The 14275-nt window shown below is 43.5% G+C and overlaps 1 protein-coding gene across 1 annotated transcript in view; it reads left to right on the top strand.

The window, feature by feature from the left end:
• Positions 1-1958: 1958 nt before the first annotated feature.
• Positions 1959-14275, top strand: part of LOC115570469 (collectin-12) — a 37553-nt gene continuing 25236 nt past the window's right edge. Inside the window, exons 1-2 of the mRNA XM_030399077.1 lie at positions 1959-2199; positions 3469-3519. Of these exons, the coding sequence (XP_030254937.1) occupies positions 2193-2199; positions 3469-3519 (58 nt within the window). The 5' untranslated portion in view covers positions 1959-2192. The remainder of the gene's footprint in view (positions 2200-3468; positions 3520-14275) is intronic.

The following is a 14275-nucleotide window of genomic DNA, read 5'->3' on the forward strand; positions in this document are numbered from 1 at the left end:
ATAATAAAACTATTTATTTGGATGAAATCAAGCCAGGAATTTTTCTTAATTTAGTCATTTTTCTTCATTTTAGTGAGGCAAACATGCACTTATTTCTCGCAAAAGTTGTTTGCACTAGACTAGGATGAATTATTTTGGATCTGTTGTCATATGTTTTCTTCTATTTTATGGAAATAATAGAAATAGTGTCTCGAAAGTACGTACATTTTGCAGTATTGCAGGAATATGAGATTATAAATAACCCAAACAAAGTTCCCTTGAGGAACACATAAATATAAAGATATAGAATTGAAATGGGATGTAAAATCACAGGGGATGTCGCCGTTTCAGTGTCTCTCCACCTCCCCAAACCTTTGAAATGATCTTTAATGGGTACCAGCTTTTTCCGGGGGACGCGATTGTCATCAACCCCCAGAAACTTTAATCTCATCTCCGGCTGGATGACTGCGGCGCAGCACGACGTCCCGCTCCGCCGGGGTCTGCGGTGTTGAAAGCAGCCCGCACCTCCTCTCTCCACGCCGGGGGGAGACACGGCGGGAGAGAACGGCTGGTCCCTGCCATGACTTCAAACAGAGCGTGTGGGACAGTGGAGGTAAGTGTGACGACGTGAAGTCTCTGAGAGACAGCTGGAGAGAAGGCGAAGAAAGACCGGAAACGCGGCGCAACAGCCTTCAAAATAAGAGCACTGTTTGCAGCGTGGCAGGCGGTGAATATCAAGTGGAAGATTAGAGACCTGTGATAAATGTGAAAGTTAGCAGAGTTTCAAATCAGAGGTTATTCCCTCAAACTACACTGTCTAGTACACATGAAGCTGGATAGAATGAGGAAAGCATTTGTTTAGCTTGACGTATGGTGGATGCTGAGGGTCAAAACACAACATTTCAGAAAACACAACATTTGAGAAACACAACAAGTTTTTAGAAACACAACACTTGACAAAGTGCAACAAAATTCCAGTGAACAAAACATTTTTTCCTGAAAAGACTAAAACTCAGGGCCCAAACTTGTGATCTTACTTGTGGCATTCGCAAAAAGAAATTCACTGATTTAATAACCCTGCTGGAAAAAACAGCATAGACCAGCACCAAAACCAGATGTTTTTTCCAGTAGGGAAAACAGTATGCCACTGTTATGATCTGCAAATTGCTGTCTACATTATGATTCAGCCCTAAATGTCTTTTGAGCTCTGAGCTGCACAGTTCTTTTGTTTGAATTGTGTCATGAATCACACATATTTTTGTCATTTCAAAAGCCAGTCTATAGGGTTACAGTTCATGGTAAAACTAATGAAATATAACACTGTGAAGATACATGATTATAAAGACATCCAGCCATCTGTGTGTTAGTGACATCATCTCGTTGAACGGTCACCAAAACCTGTAACTTAAACACTGAAGAGCCGGTTCTGTATATTAGCAGCTCACAACACTGACCAACTAGGCTATCCTATCACATCACTGTACTTGTCAATATGACCAGATTTATTGTGATTTTCCTCTTTTTCAGTACCTTTGCTGTGCCGAGTTTGCGTTCACTTCTGTTGAGTGAGACAGTATAGTTCACTGAGCGCTTTAATGGAAACCTGGAAGATATTTTACTTTAATAAAAACAACCTGCAACTTTATTGATCTGAAAAAGTATCTTTTTAATTGACATTTATTTTTCTCTCTCCTTTCACTACAGGGTCCACTGGAAAGGGGCGTGGCTTCGACTCTCTATTAGCATACTTCCCCCAAGAATGCTAATAATTCCTTAAATGGCGAGTTTTGGTTCGCAGATAAAAGGGTAGATATTTAGAGTGAAAAGAAATGTAGGGTCTTTAAACGTTTAATATATTCGTTTTTAATATAGTTTCAATATTTATCTGCGCTTTGGCCACAAGAAACGATTTAATTCTGAAAACCTCCCCGGAAGTCCAGCCCGTCGTCGCGTGCGCCTTCACAGCGGCGGTAACTCCTTCCTCCTTCAGCGCAACATCACATCACTGCTGCAGAAAACTCCTCGGAGGCAAAGACGATGGGATTTTAAAAGTGAAGACCTAAACATGAAGACTGACTTGTAGCTCCATCACTACTGTTGTGTTTGTGGCGCGTGTCGCTCTCCGTGGGACCAGTTCACACCTTTGCACTGGATGCTGAGATGAGCAGAAAGTGACATCTCTTCTAAAAGTCCACAACGAGTTATACAACGCCATGAAAGGTATGTTTTCATATCATCTTAAATCCAGACACACAGATTAAACACAGCTCTTTTATTTCAATCTGCGCATATTGGGTTTTTTTTTTTTTTTTTTTTTTGTGGTGCGTGATTCACATCTGGATGTCATTACGGTAAACCCGTGCAGAAGTTGTGAAAGTTTTTTTTTCCTCTTTTCTTTTCTTCCATCACTTTGCTGCGTGTCTGTGAACGATACACAGAAGCAAATGAGGTTTGCACAATTAGGGAGCAGGAAATGACAGTTAATGCAGGAAAATTCCTTTTTTTTTTTTTTTTTTTAACTAATTTGGCTAACTAGTTTTTGAGAAACAAAACAGTCAAGCTGTCGTTCCCAAACCAACTTTATCTCTCTAAAGAAAAGATTTTGTATATGTAGCATCAATAATTACAATTGTAGAGAGAGAAAGTGAGGTGAAATAACTGGTCCAGTTGGCATCCATGTCTCTAACCCCCTCTGACCCCCCACCAACAAACACACCCTCCGCTCATCCCTCCTGTCGCCCCCCTCGGTCCCATCTGTTTACCATTACCAGTGATGTTCTCCAAGCCCAGTTCCAGTCTCAGTGTAGTGCAGCAGAGTGTAATTAGAGTTTACTGTCAACAACCCAGAGAAAACCGCAGCCTGTGGCTTTTACAGTCCCCTGGACCTCCTATCTCCACGCACACACACACACACACATACACACACACTTGATGCTCTACTATCAACCATGCAACCTAATGCCTTGTTGGCCGCCTCCACTCTGCAAACAGAGATCACTGTACTGAGGAGTGTTGTTGTAGGTTGGCCTCCGTTTTAGGGGGCATAAATTAGCATTTCTGGGAAAACTTGTAGTGCACAGATGAAGTGAAGTAGCAAGCTTGAGTCCAAGTAAATCAATCCATTAACAGCAACAATAAAGAAAGCCATTCTATCTTTCTAAGTGAGAGGATCAAAACTAAACTGTCTGGTAAATACAAAGAGGGACGTAATGAGGACAATGTACGGTGGCACCAAGGGACAAAATTCAGTGATATTTCAGAATACACAACAGCATTTCGCCAAACACAGGGACATTGGTGAAGACACAACAACATTTCAGAAGTCGTGTCATATCAGATAAGAGAACATTTTTTCCCACCGCAATGAGGACTTAAAAAAAAGGGAAACAGCTGGTCTATAGTTTGAAACTTATGCCCGCACTAGATCACTGTATTGAAGGACAACATCATTCATTCACTGTTTGTCATGTTTGTCGTTACTTCACACAGACGACTTTGCAGACGAGGATGAAGTACAGTCTTTTGGATACAAGAGGTTCGGTGAGTGAAAACGACTTTTTTCTATAAAGGGGGTAGAGAGAAAAGCCGACACACTCGGATCTCTAATCATAAAACTTTGATTGTTTTCAGAATAAAATGTCTTGAACTGAAGCCACTTCATGTGTGGCCTTGTCTCTTTTCCCACTTTTCTTGCTTCTATTTACCTAGAATTACGTTTGTGTTGCTCTGATTTGAAAGACGCGTTTCTCATGTCAGGACTGTCCTCATCTGTCCTGATGTTTTGGCTCGGTCGGTAGTGGTTCTACGAGGGTTTGGGTTGAACATAAATGTGGCTGACAGTCTGTGAGGTCTGGCCCACCACAGGCCCGACGACTGCTGACAGCGCTCGCCAGATCAAGAAGAACCTCTCTGCTCCCTTTTATCCACTTAAATTGAGCCACTTAAACACATCGACTCACACAAACATACCCTCGGACCTCAAAAATGTGGAGTCACTCAAACTGAAATCGTAGTCAACATATAGCTTTACTTTTGCGGTGCGACGCATGCAGACAGAGTTCACATGGATTCGGTTCGTGTACAAGTGCACTGTTGTACGTAAAGCCTGGTTGTGTAACTGTCTGGGAGCTTCGCAGCCACATTTATAGAAGGTTTCCCAGCAGATTAGGGAAACTGATTAGAATTTTGAGTCTGGTGCATAAAATACATCAACAACTTGCTCCAATTATGATGTCTGTATCCAAAACGCCTCCATTCATGCCTAAAATGCTGGCGTCTGTATCGGCATGTACACAAGTCTGTAGAACACATTCTATTCACACGATGGCCATTTTCATCACGCTCAAGCTCATGCTAGTCGTATAAACGTACGTACATTTATGATGCACAGTTGCCCAATGACAAATAATGATATGTTAGTTTCAATCCTCCAATTGCAGCACAGTTGCTAGCATAAAAATGTTGGCAATGTACATTTCTGGGAACAAGAAATGTCAGATTTTTAGATTTTGTGCGTATTATATGAACAGTTCTACCTTAAGTGTCATATTATGTGCAGATTACATGAATATGAGCCGGGCAAGCCAGCGACCGCTATTCGACATGGCGTTTGAACAGTTTGAAGTGGACACTTTTAACTAGACATGGTGACATGTTCCAGTTCTGTTTAGTGCCATCAAAACTTTTTGACATCTGGACTTTTATATAGGTTGAATAGAGATATTTTTAACGAGTTAATGAGAGAATTCCAGCTGTGTTTATGCCGACAGAACCAGGGAAGCCAAAACATGATCTTTTCATCACCCTAACCAAGTGATTTTTCACCCTAAACCTAACTAGATCCCAGGCACAGTGTTCTCGCAACATAAAGCTAAAAAATTGAGAAAGGTAAAGTTGCAACATATCCAGAGTTTGAAAAACACACAATGCCAGCGTTTATTCCAGTGATTGGGTTGCCAGTTGCAGCAGTTCGGTTTTTGTGTTGCCTAATGTTTTCCGTTGAAAACTTTTTGGATAAAGACTAAAACACTGGCAGCAAAGAGCAAACACTGTGTCACACACACACACTCAAACACACCATTATTACTCTCCTTGGAGACGGAGCACGTGCTCCATCGCTGTTAGGTTGATTCAGCATCGATCTTGGGTCAGGAGTCTCTGTGTCTCTGTATTCGGGGTGTTGCTGCAGGATGACTCATTCACACGCAGTTCGGCCGAGGTCCATGAGAGTGGATGTGAGGCAGCACCGGCAGAGACGAGTTCAAACTGTGTTTCATCCGAGTCACCCGAGTAGAGGCATCCTGTTTGTCTTTCTCTGTGAGCGCGTGCGAGTCCCGCTCATGAATTAGATTAGAGAGCGACAGGGTGGAGAGCCAAGTCCAGCTCACTTTTAACTTTATTCAAATGAACTCTTGACTTTTTGGAGGCATCGGAAGAGAGAGCTGCTGAACTCTGTGCTGAGTGCTGTTGGCCCTCTAAGGGACACGGCAGCTGTTTGGAGGGGCCGACTCCGAGGGTTCGCCTCACCACTCCAGAGGCTTTGTTGTGCAATAGAGCTGCATTCATGCAAACCATCACAAGCGCTCATTCTTCCACTATTAGCAGTATAATGTCAGCACTCGAGGGAAAACAAGCGGTTATTTCCTCCGTGCTTGTTTTGCTTTAATTCACTGCAAATCTCCCAGGAGACTGATTGTGTTGAAGTTGTTGTGATGTGTTGAAGCTGCGACTGCAGATCTGAGTTCAAAAGAGGATGATGAGATGCAGACACAGAGCCCTTAATCCTGCTGGTTTTGATGGTACAGTATGCAACTTCTGCTGCTAGGAGTCTCATTCAACACAATGAAAACAAAAGACCTCGTGAAGTTGTGTGAGATAACGGCAGATGTTGTCTTCACTGTTAAAGATCCACCATTGCCTATGGAAATCTATGTGACACGATCCGAGCACAAACATTTACGGAAGACATGATGTTGTAAAGTTTAATTCACGTTACGTTTAGGGATGTTCGCTGACTTCCTTCCTCACTGTATTTGATGTTTCCCCAGAAATTCTAGCGACAGGTGTCTAAATTAACCTTATTGAAAACATTTGGAGTAATGTAGGCATCCAACTTTTAATGCAGAGATGTTACACATTGTGACTTATAGACGTGAAACAGCAAATACAATACCAGTGGGCTTTTGTTGTCTTTGCATGTACATTTCACATAATTTCCGTAAGCGCTCCAGAGGTTTTTTCAGGAAACCATTGACTTCCACCAATTCCAGTGCACAATGACAACCATCGTGCAAAGGTTTGAAACATGGATACATGTTCCATCTTCGACTTTGTAGCCACTTTAGTTTTTATTCAAATTCACATGATTGTTGTGCATAACGCAGCGGCGCACAGGAACTCTAGCAATTCCTTGTTGTTTGGACTTCCTCAAGAGGTACAGTCGCTTACAGTCATCGCCCTCGGAGTCATAGTCCTGAACGGAGTTGCTGTTAATCGCCTCTGTACTGTACCCTCTGTCTTCACACTGGCATCTGTTGTTCTCAGAGGCTGTGTTCAGTCCCAGTCTTGTGTCCAGCCGTGTTCACTGGGAAGCCAGCTGGTTGATCTGAGCCCTGTTGAGCGCTTCGACTCCCTGCTTGATCCGACATCAAGGTCCAGAAAGATTCCTGTTAGCTAAAAGGGCCATTTATCTCCATCGCTTAATGAGCTAATGATTAGGAATGATTAGAAGTCAACGATTGCTTTAGAAGAAAATAATGCATTGCTGGAAGTTAATTGGCTAAAGTGCAGAAAAACACTGTGGTCCTTCCAATCAGATGCTCTGGCTTTGCGGGATGAAGAATTGGGAGGCCCGTGACTTCAGTGCTGTAAGGCTTCTCCATAAAAATGCATCAGGGAAGATGAAGGAGCAATAAAATACCATATGGTCGAATGGTGTGCTTCATCTTCCAAGAAATATCTTCATGAAACTCTCCTCGAATTCCTTGAATTCCAACATTTGATGCTCTCATCCGCACTTCTTTAACAAAATCTGACACAGCTTTCACACCGTTTTCATCACCGCTTTGGCTGACCGGCCTCCAGCCTCTCTGCAAAGACCTTTAAAAGGATTGCATTAAGAAGTACAATGTGTGACTTCAACACACTTATACAAGTAACACACGGTGACCTTGTTGCTGACTTGCAAAGTAATAGCTTACACACACACACACACACACACACACACACACACACACACACACTTTGTGAACTGTGAACTGTTTCTAAATCTCGATCTTACACAAGCGTCATCCAGAAGGCATGCATCATGTGTATTTACACAAAAAGGCACATAGATGCACATTTTTCCACTTGTTTGTATACTAGTGGAAGTTTACAAAGCGCACACACACACACACACACACGCACACACACACACACACACACCAGTACATTCACTGAGTGAGTTCATATGGTAATCCCATCTCTCTTCCTGCCAAGCTGAAGCCAGGCCGGAATCGCCTCCACAGTGCTCAAGGTTTAAAACATATTTATCGTCCTGTGGGGGGCTGACATAAGAAGGCCATCAGAATAAAACAGAAACGTACCTGAGCTTTGGCTGAACTCTTGCAGCCCTGTTAGTGCTGGTACGATCATCGCTCATTGGCTTGAATCACACCGTGAACCTTCCAGCCACAAAGAACTCGTTACCAGAAAGTTTATGTCACATCTTCATTAAAGTGGAAACAGACAACTTTCCCCCCACAGCGTTCCCAAGTGGTACTATTGATGGTGCTGCTGTCACATAGACAACTGGATTGCTTTCTGTTTTCCTCAGAGTTAGCAACTAACAACAACACAGGACAAAACATGAGAGAGCAGATAGAAGCGGCGCCAGTCTGTCGGCGTGTGGGATGGTATCTCTTGGGGAAGAAAGAAACCTGAGACGAGGCAGAACATTTTGCTTTTGGTTAAACATTGCTTAACTTTGACAAGCGAACATCCACTGTTGGTCACATCACAAAGATTTAGTTTAAGGTTCTTTGTACTACAGTACAGAGGAGAAGGGTGAAGAGGCGTGCCTGCCAATTTGAACTGTTTGGGGTCTGTTTGTGTGGTACTTAAGCGCGTTTAGCTTCATGGGTGAGGCTAAACAGCGTTCGGACGTAGCTGTTCTTACTCTCCGGGTGTGTGACAACTAAGTGGAGGACAGTGGATCTGGCATCTTCTGTCGATGTGTAGGTTCTGATACCATGAAAGGATGAAGGTCCAAGCTGGCAGGGATGTTATCTCTGAGAACCAGTTTGATATCTTCACTTTATATCTTGTAACAGTCACAAACATGCGTAAAATGTTGAGTTAAATGGACTTTCTGAGGAAACGTTATTGCAGAATTGTAACGTGATGTACAGTGAGAGTTCGAAATACAGAAGACGGGTTGAGGTCAAGTCAGTAGACCAAAAGTAAATTAATGAGGACGTTGCAGTGAGTTTACAATTACTTCTGACAGTATAATTTATATATATATGGTTCATGTCGCGCCTCTCTGGATGGTATTACTTCACTTTAGGCTATTTTTACTGGAGGACCTGCGCACTGGTCGGCAGGTGGGAGTCAGGGCCACTCATGAAATAATAGAGGCTTGATTACTCCATGCAGCATGTCCTCCTGGGGCCTGCACTGATGTCTGGATGGGGGTCTTACTCCCTCCGCTGCTGCGTCTCCTGTTCCCACACATGTGGGTTTGGAGGGGCCGGGCTCGGGAGGTTTGCGGCTGGTGTGGAACCCAGAGTGCACTAATCTATTTCCTGCACTTGTTATGGTTTCTCCAGAAAGGCCCGGAACATTCCTGGAGCCGAGCGCGGTGTCGGGCCGTCTGTGCCTGGAGCCAGCTGTGTCAGCACAGCCGGGGCTCGGTTCGGTCCGGTGGGCTTCTCCTCACAGCCACCTTCAGCTGTAGTCATAATGACACCTCGCCCACCACCTCATCCATCCTGGTTAACATGGAATCAAACATGGTTATGTTAACATCGCTAGCCAGCTACATTTGTGCTGTCATGCGATCCGTTGCAGAGTTTGTCAGAATGTCTGATGAGGATTTTTATGCACTTTGCCGTGGTTTCTTGGTCTCTTTCACAGTGTTGTGTTGTGGTCTTCTCAGATTCCGTCTCCTGGTTCTTTCTTAAAATTGCGTGACAGGTTTAGAGCACTTCATGCGTTGGTGAAGCGTACAAAGCCTTCTTCACTGTTGGCCTCACCGCTGTCAGAAATGCTCCTGCGGCCTTGAGACTACACAGCCAGCATGCCTTTGAAACATATTTATTGTCTGTGACGCTCAAAGAAATGTATCCACCGTTTCACTTTTTTCATAACACAAGCTTTTTGGGCCCCAGCGCCTGAATTTGCAGTTTGGTCACTATGTTAAATTGGCTTCTAAGCCTGGCGTTCATCCTGTGGGACCTGTATTAAAAATTAGGCTGTCAAATAACATATCATCTATGTATCATTCATTTAATCATCATCATCATTCAATCCTAAAGTATTTGAGTTGTTAATGCGACTCAAAAAACACCTTTCCTACAAAGTGGACCCTTAAAATCAAAAGTTAAACTGAATTACAACCGTGCAAAACCTTTTTTTTTCATCAATTGTCAAACATAAATCTTTAGCCAGTTCTGACAGCTCTACTTTACAGTGATCTCTGTTGAAATGAGCTCTTGTTGAAGCTCCAGACGCGGACGGACCTGAGAGCGCAGCGGGTTAAACACCTGTTGTAGAGAGTGGACGGAGATGGGAAACCACTTACCAAAGCCACCTGCTAAAATGGTGCGGTGCAGCAGTAAAACACTGGGTTTGCCTTTGACTTTCGAGGGCTCGTCTGGCAAAGATCAGGAAGGAAAAATTGGCCTCTGGGTTAGACATCGCCGAGGCCTCGTGTTTTACCCATAACCTTTATGGTCGGATCATTGATTTTAAAGCTGTGTTCTCCCAACGTCAACATCCATCATTCTTTCACATGTAAAGTAAAATGTTCTAATTTAAAGGTGATTTCAAAGCCATAAATCATTTTTAAAGCATTTTCAAGGACACATTTTCCTCCTATTGAAAGGCACAATCCCTCGTCCCCCTCCCTCCCCATCTGGTGTCACAAGCAGGAGATTCTCTTCAGCCCTGGCACAGATCTTCATTTTGGATTGATTTGTCTTGAAAAACGTTCGTACGCGTAAGCTCTTTAAGTATTCTGAAAGCTGTGGGGAGCCCTGAAAGCGTGTCAAAGCACGCTCGAGAAAAACTGAGAAGCTTATGTGGTGAAAGGCGAGAATTAGGGGTGCGTGTTTGTGTGGGTGAGAAAGAAAAATGTAGGCAGGGAATACAAATTATGCTTCCCGAGGAGACACCCAGAAACAATGAAGAATAATGTGATCAGAAAAATGAAGTCAGATGTCAGCCAGTGGCTTACAGAAACCAGCTCCGCGTCTCGGTTTCTCGTGTCAGGCTTATTTTCCTTGTGCCTTGAGGTATAAACAAAAAAGATGATGTGCAGACTAGGGACGAGGGATTTCCTCGAAATCTGGTTGTGGCGGGGGAAATCTCACACCACCGGACAGGACGGGAGGAGATAACACCGAGATGAGCTGGAGGAGCTGGAGGAGCAGAGGGTACTGCGTCCCAGGGGAGGAGAAGGGGAGTGAAAAGGAAGTGGGAGAAGGTGGAGGAGACACAGCCGGTTGTGTGAGAAGAGCGGGAAGTGGATGGATGAACATGAGAGGAGCGCTTTGTGAGGAGATAAGAGTTCGGGGAGTGTGTGATGGTAGGAGATAAAGAGGGAGGAGGTAACGGTATACAATCCAGCTGGAACTGTTCATACACACACACACACCTTTATAACATACGAGCACATTTGCTCGCGAATACATTCGTTTAGAGCTCCAGTTTGTCAGATTCTCAGACATTTAGAGACTCTCTTATCTCCGTTATAATTCAGCCCTTTCAACCTGGAGGCCACAGAACTGTCTGAATGTAAAGAGAGGCCAAACGGGGAAATGGCAGCAGATCACAGAGGAGTTTTACGAGCATATCAATAAATCTGACAGTGCTTGAATGCAGAGTGCTCACCAGAGACTCAGTTTCTTTCCTTTCCCATCTAACTATCCCATCTCTTCTTTGTTTGTTCGTGAAGTTGAGTACATTTCCCCTCCAATCAGTAGCACAGTAATCACAGAGCATAACAGTGGATTTCAGCACCTCCTCAGCTTGTTGCTACAGACAGGTTTAGTGAGTGAAGAGTGAAGCTAAATCCTCTTTTTTAATCCCACAAAATAAAAGGGAAAAAAAAAATCCTCTGTGCTGTTCGCGACTCCAGGTGTTTATTCCTCCAGAAGCTTCAGGCTCTGCCCACGACTGTCTATCAGTTATCGCTTGTTCATCAGAATAACAATTAACCGCAAACAAAGCCATATTGTTTGTCCGATATATGCATACAAAAATTATCCGAAAGGCATTACAAATAGGTCCAGGGAGTAAAATGGGATTGTTATGATAATTAAGACGTATAAATATGTCAAATTTCACCCCTTTACAGTTATCATGAGCGAGAAAGTTAACTATAGAGACCAGAACTGTACTAGGCTGAATCTCTGCTGTAGATTTGGCCATTTTAACACGGGCTCTTACGGGGCAACTGCATTTATTTTTCATTTTTCAGCCCAGGAGGTTGCCGCTTGGTTGTAATTTAGTCTTCCTGTTAAAAAAAACAGTTGCAAACAGTGACACCCGAGTGATTTAGGACTTTATACAACTCTTCCAGAGCCGCACAACAATTCATACAACTGCTTTCACAGGCAGCGTGTAAGTCATGGTGTGTTAATCAGCTTTGACACGTACAATCAGTGGACTGACACTTTCAGTAAACCATCTGAGTCCGCCTTTCAACAGGTGGAAGAAACGGCAGCACAATAGATGGTTTTAACATCAAAGCCAGTTCCAAGAGATCCTGTAAACGTCTGTCCAAAACTTTCCACCCCCTCCTTCTCCGTCCTCTTCTCTCGTCTTCATTAGGGCAGAATAAAACAGCAGTAGCGTGACTCCGGGCGCTGGATGCGAAGAGCAGGCGTCGATCGTTGATGTCTTTGCCAGGACGACACATGTGCTGGTGGTTAGCGGCTATTTTCAATCCGCCCTGTGATCATCCGAGTGTCAGCGACTTTTCCGACTCACCTTTGAGAGTGAGGAAAAGCAGCGAAAACCCCCATCACGCCCCCCCCCTCCTGTTCTGACACACCATAATAACCCCCCGGTGTCCTTGACGTGACCCACATGCAGATGTCAGGGAGGGTTTCTGGGTTCAGTGTGGCTTTCAGGGGGTCTGAGTCACTGATTTAGTGATTAAGTGAAAGAATAGCAGAGCCGAGAGAGAAGGCGCTCCAAGACACCTGCGTTCCTTAAACGCCTCCCGTGGAAAAGCGTTGTGTTCGACTTGGCCGCTCTTTGTCCTGCAGGGAACACACTCGTACATGAGATCTTACACTTGCATTCCCTCCAACGGGCGTTTGCAAAGCGCACAACAACACACAACATCGCACTTTTGTAACACAAACCGATAACTTTATGCATGCGAGTCTCTCGTGTCGGCGCGCACTTAAAAGTTCTCAAACACCTCCGGCGGCAGAACACACAGGCACACTTTAACAATGAATTTGGGGTTTCTAGTTTCTTTACTTTTTAGTACAAGCAATAAAACCTCCTAAATCTGTTCCTCGCAGTCCAAAATGTTAATGAAAGACGGAAAAAATGACTGCGACCGTTGCCAAGATCAACCTACAGCTTCCTGGTTTGCAAAAAGGGAGTTGAAGCGAGAGAGAGAGAGGGAGAGCGAGAGAGCGAGAGGAACAGTGTTCGGCTCCAAAACTCTGTCAGCTGCATAATGACTATCACATTTTCCATGTGTGGTTGAGACTGCAGACATTCAGAGCGTTCAGCTAGATTCTGTTTCTGGCACCTCGCAGAGCTCTGCACCGTGCTCGCCATGCATGCGCGCGATAATTAACACATTTTAAAAAGCCAAAGATCACACACCTGATTGGATTTAGCTGCTCAACTCCGTGTTAAAGCGGCGCTGAGCATGAAGAGTTTGAGTTAATGTAGTTCACATCGACAATAATCTGTGTTCAGTGCCTGCAACGTCTCATCCGTGGCAGTTCAGTTTGGACCAAAAAAAGAAGATGCAGAGAAACAGGACATCAGCCACGGAGCAAAGGGACTGTTTGAAGGGCTGCCACACCACAAACAATTATGTCAATAAATATAAATATGTCATTCTGAAAATCTTTATAGGACAAGTGGATGGTTGAGTTCACACCACAACTTACGACAACAACAACAGCGAACAATATCGGGATCACTTTCAGAGCAGGTTGATTTAAGGGACGCTACGTAGTTTTGGAGAAGAAATTCAAATCAGAATTTTATTATTTACAATATTAATGAGGTTATAATCCAGACACAGTCAACAAGCTGTTCTCCGAGGAAAATAATGTCACTGAACACTGTTTGAAGACAGAAGGGTGGCAGGGTCCGCCACATATAAACGTATGAAATCGAGTTGTCCTTTAAGGTCAGTTTGTCTATTCAGTTTATTCAGTCATGGTAACAAAGAGAGTTTGTTTCGGCATAAACTGAAATAAGTCAATGTAGATCTTTCTCCTCTGATTAAGATGTATTCCCCAAAACTACATAGTGCTCCTTTAACAGTAGAAACTATAAAAGTAGAAAGTAGAAGTAAAAGTAGTGTTGCAGTAGTTATAATATTGGTTTATAACTATTTATGTTAGCTAATTGATGGCATTCATGAAAGACTTTTTAGACTTGACTAATCTAAAACTCATGGTTATTTATCCAACTTATTTGATGTTCTTCATCGCTGTCCAGTCTAAAGTCCAGTCATCTCCAAAATGTCAACCTTTCATGAATGATGAAAAAAGCAGGCCATGCTTTCAGCTTTGTGGAAATGCATTTCTCGGATGATTTGATTACTTTGCAAATGGTTTGTTTGGCGAAAGAAACAGGAGAATTGTCTCAACTCATAAAGGAGCACTCCCCTCCTTCAAAAACACCAAATTTGGAGTTCTGACTGGACAGCAACATTATATAACATGACTGGAAATTACACTTCAATAAGTAATTTTACCTGAAACATACTGCCAAACAGTCTTTGGCGCTGATGGGGTCCCTGAAGTTCGCTTAATCTTCACTGATGTCCTCTTTGACGAATGCTTACTGAATGTAATCATTCATCAGTGTGGACGCTCACATCGTTATC

The sequence above is a fragment of the Sparus aurata genome, chromosome 19 (assembly GCF_900880675.1).
Source record: "Sparus aurata chromosome 19, fSpaAur1.1, whole genome shotgun sequence".
NCBI lineage: Eukaryota > Metazoa > Chordata > Actinopteri > Spariformes > Sparidae > Sparus > Sparus aurata.